We start from the raw sequence: 22330 nt of genomic DNA, 5'->3' as shown, positions 1-22330 counted from the left end.
CTAACTAATTAAAATGTTAAATTGTAAAATATGTTGTAATTCTCTGAAATTAAAATAATTTAGGTATGATGCTCTAAATTAAATTAGTATGTATGAGATGGATTCTAGGAATTTCTATTTTTAACAAGCATTCAATATGATTATTATGAGACAAGTTTGGGAAACAGGTACAATGGATTGTCACATTGCTGCAAATGTGCTTTTCTTAAGACTTTATTGTAGGATTAAAAGTTGCTGTGTAACTTCTGATTGTAGTCCATAGAATATTCTTAATTCCTGTGGTATAATTGGTACTACCATCCTCGAACTTGACTGGTGCTCATAATAGAAATAAAAAACAAAATCTACCAACCAACCAACAACAATAAAAACATGGAGCCAGGGATGTAGGACCGTAGTAGAGAATTTGCCTAGTATGCATTGAAGGTCTCCCAGCACTGTAATATTGTATTTTTTACTGAAGGATTGTGGATGTCTCATTTGTGACAGGTTGTGGGGAATATATAAACATAGGGTTAAGTTACCCGAAGCTGCTTTAGGCTCTCCTCCTGACTTGAGAACTACTTGCATTTTAGAGGAACAAACTAAAAGGTATAAGGCAGAGAAAGAAACAGATTGTTAACATAAATATATTCAATACTTTCTTTGTAATTGTGCAAAAGATAAAGTTTTTGTTTAAGATCATATACCTGGAATTGGGCATGAGAGCCCACAGGTATAATCCCAGTGACTTGGGAAGCTGAGGCAGGAGGATTGTTAAGTTTGAGGCCAGCCTGGACAATTAAGTGAGACCCTATCTCAAGATTTTATTTTATTTTATTTTATGGTGTGCTGGATTGAACCTAGTACCTCATGCACTAAGTTACATCCCCACCCTTTATATTTTATTTTGAGATAGGGTCTCACTAAGTTACCAAGGTCAGCCTTGAATTTGGCAGTACTCCTCTCAGTCTGTGGAGTAGCTAGGATTAGTGTGTGCTGCTGTGGCTGATATATGTAAATATTTCTCAATACTACAAACTTGTACCTAGTTTTAATTGTAAAAGGCCCTATTAAATAAAATGTAAAGAGTAAAAGTAACTCTGTTCCTCTCATCATTTTAAAAGGAAGCTTGAAATGTCTTTTTTAGATATGAAATGTACATGGTATCTGTGAGGCAATAATGGGATGGACCTGGGTATGTTGCTTTGCTTCTGGGAAAGCCTTGAGTGGTAGTTTCAGATCATATTTAACTTTGATTCAGTTTATCTTTTTCCTTTCTCCCCCGCCAGCTCCATTCTTAAAAATGACAATTTTTTTATTTTTCAGTACTCTGGGTATCTGATATTAGAAAAACCACCTTGTTGCTGGGTGTGATGGTGCATACTTTAATCCCAGCCACATGGTAGGAGGACCACTAACTCCTCGCCATACTCAGCAACTTAGCAAAACCCTACATCAAATAAAAAGGGCAGGAGATATGACCCAGTGGTAGAGTGCTTGCCTAATGTGGCAAGATCCTGGGTTCAAACCCCAGTACCATAAAAAAGAAAAGCCACTTTGTTTTTCTATATTCTTTCCTACATTATTAGTGTTTTTCACCTCAGTATTTCTTTTTCACCTGTGTTTCTCTCACCTAGTACATTTTCTGGCATGCAGTAAATATATGATGAATGAATGCAATTAAGTGAAAAGGGTTTATTTATTAATTTTAAACATTTATTTTTTAGTTATAGGTGAACATAATTTTTTTTTTAAATGTGGTGCTGAGGATCAAACCCAGTGCCTCATGCATGCTAGGTGAGCATTCTCCCTCAGAGCCACAAACCCAGCCCAAAAAGGGTATATTTAATTAAGTGATTGCACTGTTAACTAGCTTTATGATTTTAGGCAAATCAGTCATCTGTTATGACAACACTAGAAAAGTGCTTTAGAAATAAAGGTCTTATGCAGATAAAATTTATTTGTTAGAAATCTAAGAGCCCATTGTGCAGTATGCTTATTACCACTGCATAATGTTGAAAAGGAAGTGAGTCCCCTTAGAGATGTAACCTGGAATTATGCTATGAAGTTTACATTTGGCAGATGCTGAATGCCTTTGTCTTAGGATTTTTTTAAGAAATTTATTTTTTTATTTCATTCATATTCTTTAAGCCTCTTATTTAATTATTTGTTCGTTTGTTTATTTATTATTGATTTTTTAAAATGTCTTAGAATTTAATGCAAGTATACTAGATATATAATAGTGTTTCTGGGATCTGTCTGTCCTGTCCCCCACCCTTCCTTAATCACAACATGGAATGAGCTACATTGTTGCTTGTACAACTGGAATCTCCAAACAAATTGGATGGATATTATATACTGCAGGTCTTGTATATTTGGTGTGTTTATAAGTGTACCAAATACACGTTAATCTTAGTTTGGTGTTGCTTTAAGTGAATGCCACAGACTGGATTATTTACTTAAAAAATTAGATTTATTTAGCTCACAGTCTAAAGATTGAGAAGTCCAAGAAGCTGACTCTGGGATCTGATGAGCACCTTCTTGCTACATCATAACATTGTAGAAGGCATGTGGCAAGACAGACCTTGCTAGTTCCAGACTCTCTTCATTCTTATTATAAAACCACTAAGGCCATTATAGAGGCTTTACCTTCATGACCTCATCTAATCCTAATTACCTCCAAAAGTCCCCATTTCAAAATACCATTAACATTTTAATTTGGAGATTAGGTTTTTCAACACTTGTATTTTGGGAGACTTTAGTAAAACCATAGCAATATTTGAAGTCTAAAGTTGTATACTAAACTTAAATAAATAAATATAATCATTCACCAAACAGAGAGACATATGGATATTATTAAAGAAAAAAATTAGCCAGGTTTGGTAGTACATATCCATAATCCCAGTGACAGGAGAGGCTAAGGCAGGAGGATTGCAAATTCAAGGTCAGCCATGGCTACAGAGAGATCCTATCTCAAAATAAAAAGAGCTGAGGATGTAGCTCACAGGTAGAATGTTCCTAGGTTCAAACCCCAGTACTGCAAAGAAAGAAGAAAAATAATCAGTAATATCATTAAAGCACTAACACTGAGCTACACAGCCACAAGATCTATTTCTAAGTGAAAGCAATTTGTAGTATTCAAGAATATGGTACCATTATGTGAAAGTAAAGTATATGTTGGCAAGTCTAAGAGGGATAAAAAGAAGTGCAAATAGAGAGGTAAGTACAGAAGATTGACAATTAGAATTCTGTGGTAAAACTTGCATTTATAGTTAGGCAGTTGGGTGTTTTACAAAGTTTAAAGAGTGTTAGACAAAATATCAAATTTGGAAACCTGTTAAATTATTCTTTTTCTATGGCATCTGGGTCAGAGAATAAAAGTGTCTTTAGTGATATGGAATCTTGATAAATTTAAGAAATTTGAATTTATCCAGTTAGAGTATGTGTGTGTGTATAAATTTTTTTTTTTTTTTTCCTGAAAGCCTTGCTATGATGTGCATGCTAGTTCCAAAGTCCTGGATTCAAGTGATCCTCCTGCTTCATCCTTCTTCATCCCACTGAGCTACTGGGACTACCTGTGTGCACCACTGCACCTGGCTTCACTTTTTCATTTAAAACATTGTTCAAATATAAGTACTTCTTTATTCCTGTTATATATAAAAAAAACCCAGACATATTAAAGCTCAAATTGTTACTAATATGATCAGTTCTTTCCTTCTCTTTTAAAGCTTTGCTTCATAGTTTATTCCTTGCTCTCTATTTAATCTCCTTATTGAATCCTTTTCCACTGAACATGAACATGCTTATGGGTCTTCTCTCACTATAAAAACAAATGAATACTTTTGACCATTTGTCTGTAGTCTCCATTCTTTTCTTCATTTCAAACCAAGCTATTCTTTGAAAGAATAGATGAAAACTTACTTTATGTACCTATTCACTTCCCATTTATTCTTCAAATCCCTGCCTTTTGTTATTTATTTATTTATTTTTGTACTGGGGATTGAACTCAGGCACTCTGTCACTGAGCCACATCTCCAACCCAAATTTATAATTTTATTTAGAGATAGGGTCTCACTGAGTTGCTTAGCTCCTCGCTTTTGCTGAGGATGGCTTTGAACTCTCCATCCTCCTGCCTCAGCCTCTGGAACTGCTAGGATTACAGATAGGCACCACTGTGCCTGGCCCTGCCTTTATTTTTTAACATTAATTTTCTTAGTTTTTTCCTTCCTTTCTTCCTTTCTATCTTTATTCCTTTCTTTCTAGACATTGTCTTGCTAAGTTGCCCAGGGTGGTCTCGAATTCCTGATACTCCTGCCTCAGCCTCCTGAGTAGCTGAGACTACAGGTGTGCACTATTTTCAAGTTCCTGCCTTCTATCGTTGCTCCTGCCAGTCAAACAAAACTGTCAAAGATCATGGATGACCAAATGTCCACATCCAGTGACTCTCCTATTTTCATTTTCTTGGAAGTTGTATATTTGACACATTTGTTTACTATCTTCTTATTGAAGTGCCTCCCTGACTTTTGTGATCATACTCATTCCTGGTTATTTTCTACCTTTTTGACTATTCTTGTATTGTGCTAAAGGGTTTTCACTGCCAGCTTTTCATCATTTGGCCACTCTTTAAATGTTAGTTTTGTCCTGAATTCTAAAAATATTTCCCTTAAAAATTATACCAGTATTTCTCAATCTGTTTTGCATCCCTTCTCTCCTTTATTGAAAGGAGATAAATAACAGTTTCCCTGGCTCTTATAGGTGTTGGTGGATTAGTGTTGGGGCATGATTCTCTTCTGCACCAGCACTGAGAATGGTTGCTACAAAGAAGATTGAAGATTTAAGTGAACTTTGCTTTTTTAAAAAAATTTATTTATTTTTTATTTTTGTGGTGCTGGGGATTGAACCTAGGGCCTGCGCATGCGAGTCAAGCACTCTACCAACTGAGCTATATCCCCAGCCCGAATTTTGCTTTTTTTAAATTTTGTAATCTGAAAACAATAGGTGACTTTCCTTTTCCAATTATAAAACTGTATATTTGTGATATATACATATATGTTTACATATTTGTTCATTTATTTTGATTCCTGGCTCATAACTTCCTTCTCAAAGAGGATCATAGAAACTTTTCCTTGCCTTTCTGTCTTTGAGCTGACAATAAAGAAATTATTTGACCTGCCTTTGACAGATCCATCCTCCCTCCAGAAGATTCTTGTCCTGGGCTGGGGTTGTGGCTTAGTGGTTGAGTGCCTGCCTAGCACGCATGAAGCCCTGGGTTCAATCCCCAGCACCATATAAAAATAAGTAAAATAAAGGTATCCATCTACAACTAAAAAAAAAAATTCTTGTCCTGTATCCAGGAAGAAGGAATGCTGCACAGAGAGGTCAAGAAGAATTTGACCAGGCACACCTTGTCTGGTTTCTACACCTAGTCTGTCTATAAGCATTAGATCATAACCTTTTTGTCCAATTACATTTCTGCATAGTTAACTGTGGTTCAATCATGCCTTGCCATGAAGTCTTCATAAAAACCTGAAAGGATAGGGTTTTGAGAGCATCTCGATAGCTGAACATATAGAGATTCCAGGAAACTGGGGGCACTTGGAGAAGGAATGTAAGTTCCGAGCCTATTCTCTCATACTTTGTCCAGTGCATTTCTTTGTCTGTATCCTTTGTAATAGCCTTTATAATAAACAGATAAACGTTTTTCCCTGAGTTCTGTAAGCCACTTGAGAAAATTAATTGAACACAAGGAGGAGGTTGTGGGAACCCTGATTATATAGACGATTGGTCAAAAGCACCTGTGGAACAACGTAGGCCTTTTGACTGGCCTCTAAAGTGAGGGAGTGTGAGGGACTGCAGTTTTAAGACTTGAGTGTTGGGCTAGGGATGTGGCTCAGGCGGTAGCGCGCTCGCCTGGCATGCGTGCGGCCCGGGTTCGATCCTCTGCACCACATACAAACAAAGATGTTGTGTCCGCCGAAAACTGAAAAAAAATGTAAATAAAATATTAAAAAAAAAAAGACTTGAGTCTTCAAACTATGGGATCTGATACTATCTTCAGATTGTGTGAGAACTGAATTAGATTAGAGGACACTCAACTGTATCTGCTGCTGGAGAATTGAATGCTGGCTTGTGTGTGTGTGGAACCCCCTCATATATCTAGTGTCAGAAGTCTTGGTTGATAGATAAGTAGAGGAAAAACAAACAAGATACTTAGTTGTTTTTTTGTCTTTTTTTCCCCAAACAGAGTATTCAATATCCTTTTTTAAACTATAGTCCTGCTGGGCTTGGTGGTACAAACCTATAATTCTAGCAACTAGGAGACTGACAGAAGGATCACAAATGCAAGGGTAGCCTAGGCAATTTAGCAAGACCCTGTCTAAAAAAAAGCGGGGGTGCTGGGGATGTAGCTCAGTAGTAGAGTAACCCCAGCATTCAATACTATCACAAAATAAAGAAACTAAAAATCTAGCATACTAATCTTCACATGAAAGTAGTATATTACAATTAAGAACTGCCTTAGACCTTAAATTTGCTAACATTGCCTATTTTCCCCTATTATTAATTAACTGAATCTCTTTTACTGGATGCATTTGTCCCCTCTTATATACAGCTTTGCTTTTGATAGCTCCACTTACCTGTGGTCAACTGCAGTCCAAAAATATCAAATGAAATCTCAACACATCCTACTCTATCCTGCTCAGGAAGTTAATTATCCCTTTGTGACCAGTACATCTCTTTGTCTGTATCCTTTGTAATAGCCTTTATAATAAACAGATAAATGTTTTTCTTGTCCTGTACCCAGGAAGAAGGAATGCTGCATAGAGAGGCCAAGAAGAATCTGACCAGACTTTGTATTTACTGCCCTATCTGCTAGTTATTTATTAGCCTTCTTGGTTATCAGACCAATTATCTCCCTATCACATTGCTTGCATTCAGGTTAACCTTGTTTTACTTAAAAATGGCTCCAAGTGCAAGAGTAATGATTCTAGCAAAGAGAAGCCATGAATTTAAGTGAAAAGTAAAAGGTTTCAATATGGAAAGGAAAAACAATCACATACTGAGATTACTAAGATTTACATACAATAAGAATGAAGTAGTGTATATAGGATTTGGTACTACCTGTGGTTTCAGGCATCTCTGGAGAGTTTTGGAATGTAATACTTGTGGATAAGGGAGGTTTATAGTTTTTGAGATCTAAATCAGTCTGTGTTTGTTAATTTAGAAAAGAAAGCAAAGTTGTTCGGAAAACTTAAGAATGCCGCAAAACATTTTGGTGTGAAATATATATTTATATTTTTGTTACTGGGGATTGAACCCAGGGACCCTTTACCATAGAGCTACATCCTCAGCTAAGTTGCTGAGGGTCTCGCTGAGTTGCTGAGGCTGACCTCAAACTTTTGATCCTCTTGTCTCAGCTTCCCAAGTTGTTGGAATTGTAGGCATCCCGCACCACACCCAGCATGAAACTATTCAAGTATATAGTAGCTGCCAGATCCATATGATAAAGTAAGGGTTGTGATTGTATTGATTATGGTACAAATTAGGATGCCTAGTGAAGTGATTCAGATTAAAATGGTTTACATAACATCTATTGGTAAGTGTTCCAAGAGATTCAGGTTCACATGATCATTCAGGGACCCAAGTTGCTTCTGGTTGCTCTACTCATCCCTAGAGTGGTATCCTTATTTGAATATCAAAGCTAGGTCACTGCCATGTTTAGGTTCTAAATCACAGAATAAAATCCTCAGTCTTTAAGGAGAGACCTACAATTAGGTCTAGTACTTGTAACTTCTCATTCTCTGGTTCAGTCTTCAGAGAAGACTGGTACATGTAGTCTGTAACTCTGTGGCCTTGGGGCTACGTAAAAATTCAGGAGGTGCACACTTGTAATCCCAGGGGCTCTGGGGGCTGAGGCAGGAGGATTGAGAGTTCAAAGTCAGCCTCAGCAACAGCAAGGCGCTAAGCAACTCAGTGAGACCCTGTTTCTAAATAAAATACAAAATAGGGCTGGGGATGTGGCTCAGTGGTCAAGTATCCCTGAATTCAATCCCCAGTACTAAAAAAAAAAAAAAATTTAGGAGGCCTGGACTGGGGATGCAGCTCAGTAATAGAGTGCCTGTCTAGCATTTGTTTGTATTTGGGCACATTACTCTAATTTTATTTATTTTTATGTGGTACTGAGGATCAAACCCAGGGCCTCACACTTGCTAGGCGAGTGCTCTACCACTGAGCCACAACCCCAGCCCAAAAGAAGTCTTTATTATATAAGAGGAACATTGTGTGTGTGTGTGTGTGTGTGTGTGTGTGTGTGTGTGTTGGGGTTACCTAGATTATCTAGAGATTATTTGTTACTTAGGTGGATTGCTAGTACTAACCTCAGTACTGGGTGGATGGGGGAATGCCTTCTTTTTTTTTTTTTTCTGTGGTGCTGGGGATTGAACCCAGGGCCTTGTGCATGCAAGGCAAGCACTCTAGCAACTAGCTATATCACCAGCCCCGAGAATGCCATTTTATGTAAATTAAGCACTTCATTTCTTTCTTTCTTTCTTTTTTTTTTTCCTGTAGTGGGGATGGAACTGGAACCCTTGGCCTTATACATGCCAGGCAAGTGTAGTGCCACTGAGCTACATCCCTAACCCTTTTGAAAATTTTTATTTTTAGATAGGGTCTCTCTAAGCTACCCAGGCTGGCCTCCGAAGCATCTGGGATTACAGGTATGCATTACAAACAGTTTCGTTCTTAAAGATTTCTGGAAAGAAATGTCTGAGACAGCTTTTTAGTTTGATATTTGCGTAATCAGTATCAATGAGAAAACATATTGGCATGTAATAAATTTTAAACTGAAACCCTTTTATGTTTTTAGGTTTTACACATCTGCAAGTAGACCTCTTAGGAGCTCTGTTGGCCAATCCAATGGCGTCCTCAACTACCATGCCTCTAGGATTTCACTATGAAACAAAGTATGTTGTTCTCACCTACTTGGGACTCCCTCAAGAGAAGTATCAAGAGCAACATCTTCTCTCATCCCGAGGTATTATCTTTGGCTTTTTGTGGTTATATTAAATCACAATAAGGATTTCATATATAGAAATATTTGTAGATAAATTATTTATGCATATGATTATAAGATCAAGTGATACAATATGAAGAATAACTCTTGGCAAATACAGAAAGGATTATAGTAGCCACAGGGATTCAGGAGGCTAAACTAAGAGCAAAGGCAAAGAACAAATGCAATGACAAGAGTCACGACTGGAAGTCAGATAATATCATGAACCAACCAAAGAACTTGTTCACAGTGTAGAATTTTCAAAATTGCAGAACTTATTTTAGGCCAGGGTCTGGGTAGGTGACTATCTCGAAGTGTCAGTTTGAAATGGACCATGCATCATTGTCATGGGCAGGAGAAACTAGGCTGAGCTGAAGCCTGAGGACAAAGTATTGGAGGTTCATTGGAGTTACCAAGTGACAGGGTCAGTGTGCCACTGACCAGTCGTGGGGGGGCTCCTCTTTTAATGGGTCTCAGGTGAGTGTTTGCTTCTTTTGGTGGTCTGATATATTTGATAAGCTCATGGTTCTAGTTTTTCTGACATGGTGTTGATATGCCCATGCATCCATATATATCTAATTTAATTCAATAACTTCATTTTTATTACCATGATTAATTTATTAGTTTGTCTCATGATTGTGCTAGGGAATGATGATTGTATACAAAAGAGGTGGAGAGACATTCTACCTCCGTACTTACACTCAAAATGAAGTAACTTATGACATAACTCAGGATTACAACCTGAAAACTATTGTGATATTCACTATGGAGTAAGTCAGAGCAGGGCATAGCCTGCTTTCTATGGTTATCAGGAGAGTGAATTTGTTATAAAAGCCCATTTGGCTCCCACTTTTCTCACCCTCTCTTCCCTTCAACCTTTTACCATGGAATGATGCAGCATGATGGCCCTCACTAAATGCTGGCCCCTCAACCTTAGACTTCCTCAGCCTCTAGAACTATGAGAAACATATTTCTTTTCTTCATGTAAAACTAGTCTCTGGTATTCTATTACAGCAGCACAAATGGGCTAAGATAGAAAATCCAATCTGTTTACAGAAAAACTATAATGGGTCAGTTAATTCAGCATATCACTTAGTAGAAATCAGTTAAGAGACTTTAACTACATATTGCTTTGTTTTCCTCTTAAGGATTTAAAAAATATGCTGGGCATGGTAGAATACACCTATAATCCCTACTACTTAAAAGGTTCCAATAGGAGGATCACAAATTCAAGGCCAGTCAGGGAAACTTCATGAGACCCTGTCTGAAAATAAATAATTTTAGGGGCCTAGGGATGTAGCTCAGCAGCAGAGTGCTTGCTTAGAATATGTAAAGCCCTGGGTTTGATCCCCAGTACCTCCCCCCCAATTTTTTTTTTTTTAATAATCAAAGGAAGAAAAGTCTGCTAATCACTAAAAAAATTATTAAGTCCAAAAATCTTCCAGAAAGAAAAAAAGGGCAGCATATTCATGCCAACAAAACTGTAATCTAAACAATAGAGTGCAATGTCTTCATAGTTTTTAAATAAAGTTATTTTGAAGTAGTTTAATGTATCCAATCTAGGTAACAGTTAACTCCAAGAGCAAAATAAAGACTATTTTCTGCATGTAAGGAAAAAAACAAACAAACTTAGATAAAACTTGGGAAGGGCAGGGGTTGTAGCTCAGTGGCAGAGTGCTTGCCTAGCATATGTGAGGCACTGGGTTTGATCCTCAGCACTACATGAAAATAAATAAATCAAATAAAGGTATTGTGTCCACCTACAACTAAAAAAAATTAAAAAAAAAAAAAAAACTTGTGGTGCTGGGGTTTTGGCTCAGTGGTAGAGCACTCGCCTCACACGTGTGAGACCCTGGGTTCGATCCTCAGCACCACATAAAAATAAATAAGTGACATAAAGGTATTGTGCCCAACTACAACTAAAAAATAAATTTTAAAAAAACTTTGAAAAGATTGGATCTCATTTTTCTAATATGCATTTAGACCCAATAGGCATCTTCAAAGTTAGATTCATACGAAGGTGGTAATGCATAAACGGTTAGCATGCCTCTGGTTGTAATTTTCTTTTGTGGGGGGAACTTTACCACTGAGCCACATCCCCAGCCCTATTTTGTATTTATTTAGAGACAGGGTCTCACTGAGTTGCTTAGCACCTCGATTTTGCTGAGGCTCACTTTGAACTCACGATCCTCCTGCCTCAGCCTCCCGAGCCACTGGAATTATAGGCATGCACCACTGCGCTCGGCTGTGTCTCTGGTTATAACTGTGTTTTGATTTGATAGTAAAGATTCTGGGAATAAATTTTTTGAAGCATTTTTTTTTTCATTTTTTAGTTGTAGTTGGACACCATACCTTTATTTTATTTATTTTTATGTAGTGTTGAGAATTGAATCCAGGGCCTCACACGTGCTAGGTGAGCACTCTACCGCTGAGCCACAACCCCAGCCCTAAGCATGTGGTTTAATAGCTTAGCCTTCTATAATTTCACAATTGCCAAAATTAGATATCAAGACTCAGTGGATTAGACCAAGATAAGTTATGTATTCTGCCTCTGGCCCTCTAAATTCATGTCCTTGCATACAGAATATATTCATTTCATCCCAGTATTCTCCACAATTTTACCTCATTTCAGCATCAACTTAAAAGTCCAAATTCAGTGCCTCATCTAAATAATTCAGACATGAGTGAAACTCAAGGTATAGGTCATCTTGTGACAAATTTCTCTTCAATTTTGAACCTATGAAACCAAATGAGTTATGTGCTTCTGAATATAACAGTCTGACAGACACAGGATAGGTATTCCCATTCCAAAAGGAGGAAGAAAGGAGTGCTAAGTCCCCCAAGCAAGCCTAAAACTCAACAGGTCAAATTCCATTAGAATTTGAAACTCAAGATCTGACCAGTTGTATTCCATTAGTATTCCTAATGCTTGAGAATAATACTCTTGATCTCTACAAGTCTGCTGGGGCACAAGTCATGCCTTTTGGACACAGTTTAGCTGGGGTCTTAGCTTTCTAACCAACTAGGACAGAGGTTCCAATTTTCCTGACCCACTGGGATGGTGGGTCCTGCTCCTGAAGCTTTGCCAGGCTCCCAGGGCCTCCAGTGGCCCTAATGCTTATGGCTTTGGGTGATCCTGTCCTAGTGGTGACTGTGTGTCTCTTTCCTCTGCTTAGGGCCCATAGGCTTGGTTCCTGAGCACACAATTCTGCTGAGAGGCTCTGTCCTTTGAAATCTATGTAGACGCAATCACACCTGTATAGATTTGTTAAGTGCTACAGCAAGGCTTGCTGGAACTGCACCCAGGATGACTGCAAAATAAGGAGCACTGAGCAGGATGAGGTCCCATAGGCCCCTCTTTGGAAAACTGCTCTATCCCCAGAGCCCTGGGGTTGTGATGAAAAAGGGTAACCCTAATGATTTCTGAATTGCCTTTGGAGTTATTTTTCCCTTTTCTTGGAAAATAGTACCCAATCCTTTTTATTTTTTTTTATTATGAGATGGTTCATCCATATTAGTCTCCTTATGATATGGTTTCTGGCCACAACCTTAATGTTCTTTTTTTTTTTTTTCTAGAAAGAGACAGAGAGAGAGAATTTTTAATATTTATTTTTTAGTTTTCGGCTGCACAGCATCTTTATTTGTATGTGGTGCCGAGGATCGAACCCAGCGCCGCGCACATGCTAGGCAAGCACGCTACCTCTTGAGCCACATCTCCAGCCCCTTAACGTTCTTTTTTAAAATATATATGTATGTGTGTGTGTGTATTTTTTTTTAGTTGTAGTTGGATACAATACCTTTATTTTATTTATTTTTATGTGGTGCTGAGGATCGAACCCAGTGCCTCGCACATGCTAATAAGCAAGTGCTCTACCGCTGAGCCACAACCCCAGCCCCAGCCTTAATGTTCTTTCCAAACAAACTTTCTCATTTTTCTTCAATATGGATAGGCTGAATTTGTGACAAATTTCTCTTTACATTCTGCTTCCCTTTGATGAATAATACTATCTATTGTTCCAATTTTAGTGTATATGCTGCCAAAGCAAATGCTACAGTTCCATCTTTTTAAATCATTTCTCTTCCTTGCATTTTACTATAAGCAGTTAAGAAGAACCAGCCTGCTCCTTTAGATAGTTCCTCCTCAGCCAAATATCCATGGCAGAACGGGAATGGGGAGGGTACTGGGGTTTAACCTAGGGAGAATTTACCATTGAGCTACATCCCCAATCCTTTTTATTTTATTTTTTTTTTTTTTATTATGAGACAGGGTCTCATTAAGTTGCTTAGGGCTTCACTAAATTGCTGAGGCTGACTTTGAACTCACATTCCTCCTGCCTCAGCCTCCCAAGCCGCTGGAATTACAGGTGTGTGCCACTGTGCCCAGCTTGGTACCAGTTTTCTGATTTAGTCCACTCAGTCTACTATAACCATAGACAGTATGGCTTATAAATAACAGAGGTTTATTTCTCACAGTTCTGGAAGCAGGAAAGTCTAAGATCTAGGTGTTGGCATATTTGGTGTCTGAGTGAGGACCTGCTTCCTGATTTATAGGTAGCTGGCTTTATCTTTTTTTTACCATAACTTCACATGGTGAAAGGGAAAAGCAACTCTCTGTGGCCTCCTTTATAAGGGCAGTAAACCCATTAAAGAGGGCTCTGTGGTCATGTACTATTCACTTCCCAGAGGCTCCACCTTCAAGTACTATCACATTGGGGATTAGGTTTCAACATGTGAATTTTGGGAGGACACAAACATTCAATCCATTGCACTTAGCAAGGACAGGCAGGTATGCTTGAGTTTCATGTTGTCTACCTCCCCAATCAATCAATCCTTAAAGATTAGATGCAGTGAAGTTCACAGAAAACCATTCAGTTCATTAGGGTTATTATCAACAGATTCCCATTGCAGGATGTGGGCTATTGTGCAGCATTGCTGTCAGCCATCCCTTTGAAATATCCAAATTCAGCCAAGTGAGTAAGCAATAGGTCTTATTTAAGAAAAGCACTAACAGCATGGTAAAACACGCACGTAATCCCAGCAATTTGGGAGACTGAGGCAGGAGGAGGATCACAAGTTCAAGGCCAGCCTCAGGAACTTGGGCCCTAAGCAACTAACTTAGTGAGATCCTGTTTCAGAAAAAAAAAAAAAAAAAAAAAAAAAAAGGGGCTCAAGCGGTAGCGCGCTCGCCTTGCATGGCATGCGGTCCGGGTTCGATCCTCAGCACCACATACAAAGATGTTGTGTCCACCGATAACTAAAAAAAAAAAAAAAAAAAAAAAAGTGTGGGAATGTAGTTCAGTTGTGAAGCATCCCAGGTTCAGTTCCCAGTACCAAAAAAAAGAAAGATGATGAAGACGTAGAAGAAAGAAAATCACTGTGCTTCTTTTCCTTAGCATGTATAAATTATTTCTCTGGATCAGTAGTATTAATCCAAACTCAGTAGGATATATTGGAAATCATACATATTCCTCCCTCTTCAGCCAGGTTGTAATTAGAGGGCAGTCTATTATCTATTACTATCCATGAAAGGAGGGCAGTCAGACTTATCTGTGTATCTTCTAGGGCTAGTGCCATCTCATTGATTGTAAGGATGGCTTCATGACTGTCATCTGTGGGATATGAACTTAAATATCAGTACTGGCACTACAGTATGAGCCAGGCGTTAGTATATCCCTGAGTATGACTTCTTTCTTTTTAAACTGAGGACCAACAAAGAGGACACAGTCCAAGATATATGTCTTTGATTGAGTCTTAGGAATATTATCCTGGGGAGAGTTGGCAGATAATAGGCTTTTAATTTTAGATTGTGTTCATCAACAGTATTTTCAAGCCTACATGGAGTTAATTTCCAGAGGTATTGTTTGATAATAGTAGTTGAGGGTGGTTCTTCCTATTCAGAAAAATTTCATTCTCACTTTTTAGCTCAAAAATTTCAGTAGAGAATAAGGGTGTAGCTTAGTGGTAGAGAGCATGCTTAGCATATGTGAGGCCCTGGTTTGATCCCCAGCCTCAAAAAACCCTGGGTTCAATCATTGGCACAAAAAAAAACTTTTAAAAAGTTGCAGTAAAATGTTGAATTTCCGAGTGGTGGAATGTAGAAGTCAGGATATCCAGCTTCTATTTCTGAAATCTGTACGAACCCGTGAAGTTCAGTGTTAAAAATCACTAATGTGGGGGGCTAGGGATGTGGCTCAAGTGGTAGCGCGCTCGCCTGGCATGCGTGCGGCCCGGGTTCGATTCTCAGCACCACGTACAAACAAAGATGTTGTGTCTGCCAATAACTAAAACATAAATATTAAAAAAAAAATCTCTCTCTCTCTCCTCTCTCACTCTCTCTTAAAAAAAAAAAAAAAATCACTAATGGGCCAGGCATGGTGGCTCACACCTATAATCCCAGCAGCTTGGGAGGCTAAGGCAGGAGGATCACCGGTTCAGAGCCAGCCTCAGCAATTTAGCAAGGCCCTGAGCAACTTAGCAAGATCCTGTCTCTAAATAAAATATTAAAAGGGCTGGAGATGTGGTTCAGTAGTTAAATGCCCCTGGGTTCAATCACTGATACAAAAAAAAAAATTAATGTTTTCCACATTGTACCTACTGATGAAAAATACAAAGAATAAACATAGTTTTAAACTTTACATTTTCACAATATTTGTAAATTTGTCCAGTTAATAATAAGACTTTCTCTGTTCCACACATATTTTTGCTATCATCCATCTTTCCAATTTGTAGTGAATTAGTGTCTCCCCAATTTCTTTGAAAATATTTTCACCTGTAATTATTCTATACTGACTATGCCCATTCTTCAGTCATTTCGATTTTGGCTTTGTCTTCTTGAATAAACAACAGCTAAGGAGCAAGTACATACTTTTCAGTACATCGAGAACCAAGGAAAACCATGCGATTGTTGTTTGCTTTGTATTTCAGTTGATGATTGATTTTGTTCCCACTATCCTCAATACATCGAGCAACTAGTATCTCCACAAGAGTAGTAATCTTAAACATTCAGTTATTTACTTAATAGACTTTATTTTTTTAGAACAGTTTTAGGTTTGTAGCAAAATTGAATTATTTCCCAATATTCTTTGCACTCACACATAGATAGCCTCCTCTTTTATCAACATCTTCCTCCAGAGTTCTACATTTGTTACAGTTAATGAACCTACATTTACACATCATTATCATCCAGAGTCATCTGCTAAAGGACACCTTGGTTGTTTCTAGATTTTAGCTTACGAATAAAGCTACAGCTATGTGCAGATTTTTGTGTAGGTGTAAGTTTTCAATTTCTTTGGATATATACAAAGTTTTAAAACTTGCTGGATCATATGGTAAGGGTATGATTAGTTTTGTAAGAAACCAAGAATATTTTGTATTCTGACCTAGTTAATCAACACTTGATTATGTCAGTATTACAATTTTTATTTTTTCTTCTTCACTGTACTAAGGATTGAATACAGGGCCTCATGCATGCGCTATATCACTGAGCTACATTTCCAGTCCTTTTTATTTTGAGACAGAGTCTCATGAAGTTGCGCAGACTGGCCTCAAACTTACCATCCTCCTGCTTCAGCCTCTTGAGTAGGTTGAGATTATAAGTGGACACCACTATGCCCAGCTAATATTCTGAATTTTGACCATTTTAATAGGCATGCAGTGGTATATCATTATTTGATTTGCATTTTCCCAATGACACATGATATGAAGTATCTTTTCTTATGTTATTTGCCATCTGTGTATCTTTGGTGACTTTACATTCTTCACAAAAATTAAACTCTTTTGCTCAGTTTTAAACTGGGTTTTTATTATTGAGTTTTGAGAGTTCTTTGTATATTTTTGATGAGATGTCTGTTGCAAATTTTTTTTTCCCTGTCTGGCTTGCTTTTCATTGTTTTGACAGTGTCTTTCACAGAGTAGAAAATGTAATTTTAATGAAATTCAGCTTATCAGATCTTCCCTTCATGTGTCATGATTTTGTTTTGTATCTAAAAACTTATCATCAAGCCCTTGGTCATCTTATTTTCTCCTATATTATTTTCTAGGAGTTTTATATAGAAGTTTTACATTATTATTTGAGACTGGGATCCATTCTGAGTTAATTTTTGTTTGTTTTGGTTCTGGGGATTTAACCTAAGGATGCCTTACAACTGAGTCTCATCCCCCAGCATTTTTTTTTTTTTTTTTTTTTGAGAGAGGGTATCACTAAGTTGCTTAGGGCCTTGCAAAGTTGCTGACGCTATAGTTGAACTTGTGATCCTTCTGCCTCAGCTTCCTGAGTTGCTGGGATTATAGGCGTGCACCACCACACCCAGGTCTCTAAGTTAATTTTTGTGAAAGATATAAGGTCTTTGTCTAGATTTCTTTCTTTAATTTATTTATTTAGTTATATAGTTAGTTTTCGACAGACACAACATCTTTGTTTGTATGTGGTGCAGAGGATCGAACCCGGGCCGCATGCGTGCCAGGCGAGCGTGCTACCACTTGAGCCACATCCCCAGCCCTAGATTCCTTTCTTTACATGTGGATTTCTAGTTGTTCTAATACCACCTGTTAAGACTCTTTTCTCTATTGCTATTTAGTCAAAGATCAGTTGACTTGATTGATTGATTGATTGATTGCAGTGCTGGAGAGTTAAACCTAGGGCATCACACTTGCAAGGCAAGTACTTTACAGTATATCTCCAGCCTCATTGCCCATATTTATATGGGTCTGTTTCTGGACTCTGTATTCTGTTCCATTGATATATTTACCTATTCTTTCACCAGTACCACCCTGTCTTAATACTGTAGCTTTATAGCAAGGCTTGAAGTCTGGTAGTATCAGTCTTCTTCTCTAACTTTGCGCTTGTTCTTCAAAATTGTGTTGAATAATCTGGATTTGTTTACCTTTCCATGTACACTTTAGAATCATCTTGTCAGTATCTACAAAATAACCTGCTGGAATTTTGATTTTGATTGTATTTAATTTATAGATCAAATTGAGAAGAACTAAAGCCTTGGCATTTGTGTCAGTAAATTTTTAACAGAGGTGTAGGGGACAGAATACCTGATAAAATCAACTTAGAGGAGGAAAGATTTATTTTGGCTCATGGTTCCAGGGGTTTCAGTCCAAGGTGTGCTTTCCTTATTGCTTCTAGGTCTGTGGCAAAATAGTACAATATGGCAGAAGGGTATAGCACAGTAAAGCTACTCACCTCATGGCAGGGGGAAAGCAGAAAGAGAAGAAGGGGCTGGGAATAAGATTAACCCTTCTAGTGTATTCCCAGTGACCCACTTCCTTCAGGCCCCACCTCCTATTGTTTCCACCACCTCCCAGTAATGCCATCAAATTATTAATTCATCAGTGGATTAATCCACTTATGAGGTTTGAGCTTTCATCATCAAACTCCGTCCAAAAGCCTCACCTCTGAATATTGCTGCTTTAGGGACCAAGCCTTCAATACATGAGCCTTTGGGACACGTTTCAGATCCAAACTATAACAATATTGTGTCTTCTTATCCATGAACATGAACTATCTCTCCATTTACTTAGTTCATCTTTGACTTGTTTTCATCAGAGTTTTGTAGGTTTTCTCTTATAAACCTTATTTTGTTGAATTTATGCTGGTATATTTATTTTGGGGTGTGTGGATGTAAATAGTGTTCTGGTTTTTTAAAATATGATTTAAATATTATTTAGTTGTAGATGAACAACACAGTATCTTTATTTTTATATGGTGCTGAGGATCGAACCCAATGCCTCACACATTCGAGGTAAGACTTTACCACTGAGCTACAGTCGCAGCCCCTAGTGTTCTGATTTTTAATTTCAAATTCCACTGGTTTATTTTTGAATATATGAAAGCGTTTAATGTATTAATGTTGTATCCTGCAACTTTGCTATAATCACTTATTAGTTCCAGGAGTTTTTGTTGTTTTGACTTATTTTTTTGTTTTTGTCAGTTCTTTAGATTTTCAATATAGGCAGATATGTAATCTGTGAACAAAGAGAGTTTTATTTTTTTCTTCCCAATCTTTATGCTTTTATTTCCTTTTTCCATCTTATTCCATTCACTAAAACTTCAGTATGATGTTGAAAAGGAGTGGGAAGATGGAACATTCTTACCTCATTCCTGATCTTAGTAAGAAAGCTTCTATTTTCTCACCATTAAGTAGGCCCCTCTCCCCCATTCAGTTTTTTTAAAATATTTTTTATAGTAGATGGACACAATACATTTATTTTATTTTTATGTGGTTCTGAGGATTGAATCCAGGGCCTCACATGTGCTAGGTGAATGCTCTACCACTGAGCCACAACCCAAGCCCCTCAGGTTATTTTTATTATGTAAAAATTTTAATATGTAAAAATATGAGGCAACATGCTCCTTCCTTCTGATTCCCCACCCTCTACCCACCCTTGAATTCACCACAGCCATGAATGTATTTGCAATTAAGGTCATATTAGCTGTAGGGTTTTTGTAGATATTCTTTATCAAGTTGAAAATGTTTCTGTTTTCCTAGTTTACTGATAGTAAACTGATAATTTTTACTGCTTATGTTGATATGGTTGTCTCTGTGTGTTTATGTATGTGTATTTTCATATTGGGGATTGAACTCAGGAACACTGTACCACTGAGCTATATCCCCAGCCCTTTATATTTTTTTATTTTGAGACAGAGACTCTCTAAGTTGCTGAGGGTCTAAGTTGCCAAAGCTGGACTTTAGGTTGTAATCCCCCTGTCTCAGCCTCTCAAGTCACTGATATTATAGGAGTAAGCACCACATCTGACTCTGATGTGATTTTTCTTTTAGCCTGTTGGTGGGTGGATTATATTAATTAATTAATTTTTGAATATTGAACCGGCCTTGTATACCTGGAATAAATTTCACTTTATGATTCTTTTTTATACATAATTGGACTGAATTTTCTAACCTTCTTTTGAGGATTTTTTACATCTTGAGTTCATGAAAAATATTGGTCTAAAGCTTTCTTTTGTACAGCCTTTGGTTTTTGGTATTTGGGTAATGCTGGCTTCATAAAACAAATTAGGACCTATTTCTTCTGCTTCTGCCTTCTGAAAGAGATTGTAGAGAATAGTGTAATTTCTTCTATAAATGTTTGGTAGAACTTACTGGTAAACCTATCTGGGCCAAGTGCTTTCTGTTTTGGAAGGTTATTAACTAGTGATTCCATTTATTTAATAAATACAGGTCTATTTAGATTGTCAGTTTCTTTGTATGTTGTGGTAGATTGTGTTCTTCAAGGAAATGGATCTGTTTCATTTAGATTATAAAATTTGTGGGCATACAGTTGTTCCTCCTTTTTAAATTAATGTGATTTATTGTGACATCCCCTTTCTTTTTATAAAAACAATTTTTTTAGTTGTACATGGACACAATATTTTTATTGTATTTAATTTTATGTGTGGGCTGGGGATGTGGCTCAAGCGGTAGCACGCTTGCCTGGTATGCGTGCGGCCCGGGTTCGATCCTCAGCACCACATACCAACGAAGATGTTGTGTCCGCCGAAAACTAAAAAAATAAATAAATATTTTTAAAAAAATTTTATGTGGTGCTGAACATCAAGCCCAGGTTCTTTTGCTCATGTTGGGTTTAATTTGTTCTTCTTTTTTTAATATCCTAAGGTGGAAACCTAGATAACTGATTTTAGATCTTTCTTCTTCTCTGATATATGTAGTTAATATTACATATTTCCCGTTATGTTTTGCCTGTACTGCATCCCACAAATTTTGATAAACTGTTTTTGTTTTCATTCAGATAAAAATACTTTTTACTTGAGATTTTCTTTTGGCCTCTGTGTTGCTCAGAAGTGGGTTGATTAATATCCAAGTATTTGGGGGAATTAGTTTTCCAGCAATCTTCCTGTTACTGATATCTAGTTTAATTCTGTTGTGGCCCAAGGGAATCTAATATGATGTAATTAACTCAACATCAGTAAATAGTTTTTCTTGCATAACTAGCAACTGGGCCACTTTGAAATTTAACTTTGGTTTTGATCTTATTCCCACCCCTTTTTTCTAAATATTTTTTAGTTGTAGATGGACACAATATCTTTATTTATTTATTTTTATGTGGTGCTGAATATTGAACACAGTGCCTCACACGTGTGAGGCAAATGCTCTACCACTGAGTTACAGCTACAGCCTCCGCCCTTTTTTTAAATGAAGATTCACTGCTTTGACACACTGATATCAGCAATTTATTTTAAATATTCTAATTTTTATGATTGTTTATTTCCTGTGAGTTTTATGATTATTGATATCCTATGAGTTAGGAATATTTTGATGAGTGCTTATTTTCTGGTAATATCAATGTATGATGTTCATTTTGCCATTTAATCTGACAACAGAATAATCTACATTCTACTGTGCCTTAAAGGCAAGAATTTAAAGTCCATTTTTCTCTTTTCTTGTCTTGATATAGTGGTGTGCACGGGTGAAATAAATGGAAAAGTTTTGGTATGGTAGTCTGCATGACAACTGAAACACTGCATAGTTATAACTGTCACTTTAATTTGTGGTGTCCTAAGCAGCAGTATGAAGCTATGAAAGCACCATGTACTGTCTGTGTTGCAGCTGTTCGACTCTGCTAGCACAAAAATAGCCATAGGCAACACATGAATGAATAAGCATGACTGTGTTCCTATTAGATTTTATTTCAGTCTCTCAATTTCCTGTTTTTTGTTTTTGTTTTCTTTAGTTTTCTTTGGTGGCTTTTGGACTGAACCCAGGGCAAGCATTCTACCACTGAGTTAGTTATGCCTTTGCCATCCTATAATTTTTTATGTTAGGAAACATGAGTTTTTATTTGTTTTTCAACCATTAGAAACGCTACAACCATTCTTAGCTGATGGACTGCACAAAAACATCAAATAGGCCAGTTTGAGCCTAACCATTATAGTTTGCTGATCCCTGATATATCAGTGCAAGGAACACTTTATTTCACATTATTTTTAATGAGCTCATTTATTTTTACACAAAACTGAATGCTGTTTCTTTAATAGTAAGCCCAGATTGGTCTTCTTATCATTCCTATTTATCAGTCTTCTTTTTTTTTTTAATTAAAACTTTTTTTGTTATACATGTAATATTGGAAGGTTTTTGTTTGTTTGTTTTTGGGAGATTGAACTCAGGGCCCTGGACCACTGAGCCACATTTCTAGCCCTATTTTGTATTTTATTTAGAGTAACAGGGTCTCACTGAATTGCCTAATGCCTTGCTTTTGCTGAAGCTAGCTTTGAGCTTGAGATCCTCCTGCATCAGGCTGAAGAGCCATTGGGATTACAGGCCTGCACCAACACGC

At 37.3% G+C, this 22330-nt stretch overlaps 1 protein-coding gene across 5 annotated transcripts in view; it reads left to right on the top strand.

Annotated features, from left to right (window-relative positions):
- Window positions 1-22330, top strand: part of Bcl2l13 (BCL2 like 13) — a 76119-nt gene that overhangs the window by 3129 nt on the left and 50660 nt on the right. For 4 of the 5 annotated variants that reach the window (XM_076853931.1, XM_076853928.1, XM_076853932.1 and 1 more), the window contains exon 2: window positions 8846-9013. In XM_076853931.1, coding sequence (XP_076710046.1) covers window positions 8896-9013 — 118 coding nt within the window. In that variant the 5' untranslated portion in view covers window positions 8846-8895. Of the gene's footprint in view, window positions 1-8643; window positions 8697-8845; window positions 9014-22330 lie in introns of all 5 variants that reach the window. The other variant, XM_076853929.1, reaches the window with a different exon arrangement.

The sequence above is a fragment of the Callospermophilus lateralis genome, chromosome 4, assembly GCF_048772815.1.
Source record: "Callospermophilus lateralis isolate mCalLat2 chromosome 4, mCalLat2.hap1, whole genome shotgun sequence".
NCBI classification, from domain to species: Eukaryota; Metazoa; Chordata; class Mammalia; order Rodentia; family Sciuridae; genus Callospermophilus; species Callospermophilus lateralis.
Note: the sequence above shows the minus strand (reverse complement) of the source record. Positions and strands in the feature narration are given on the sequence as shown.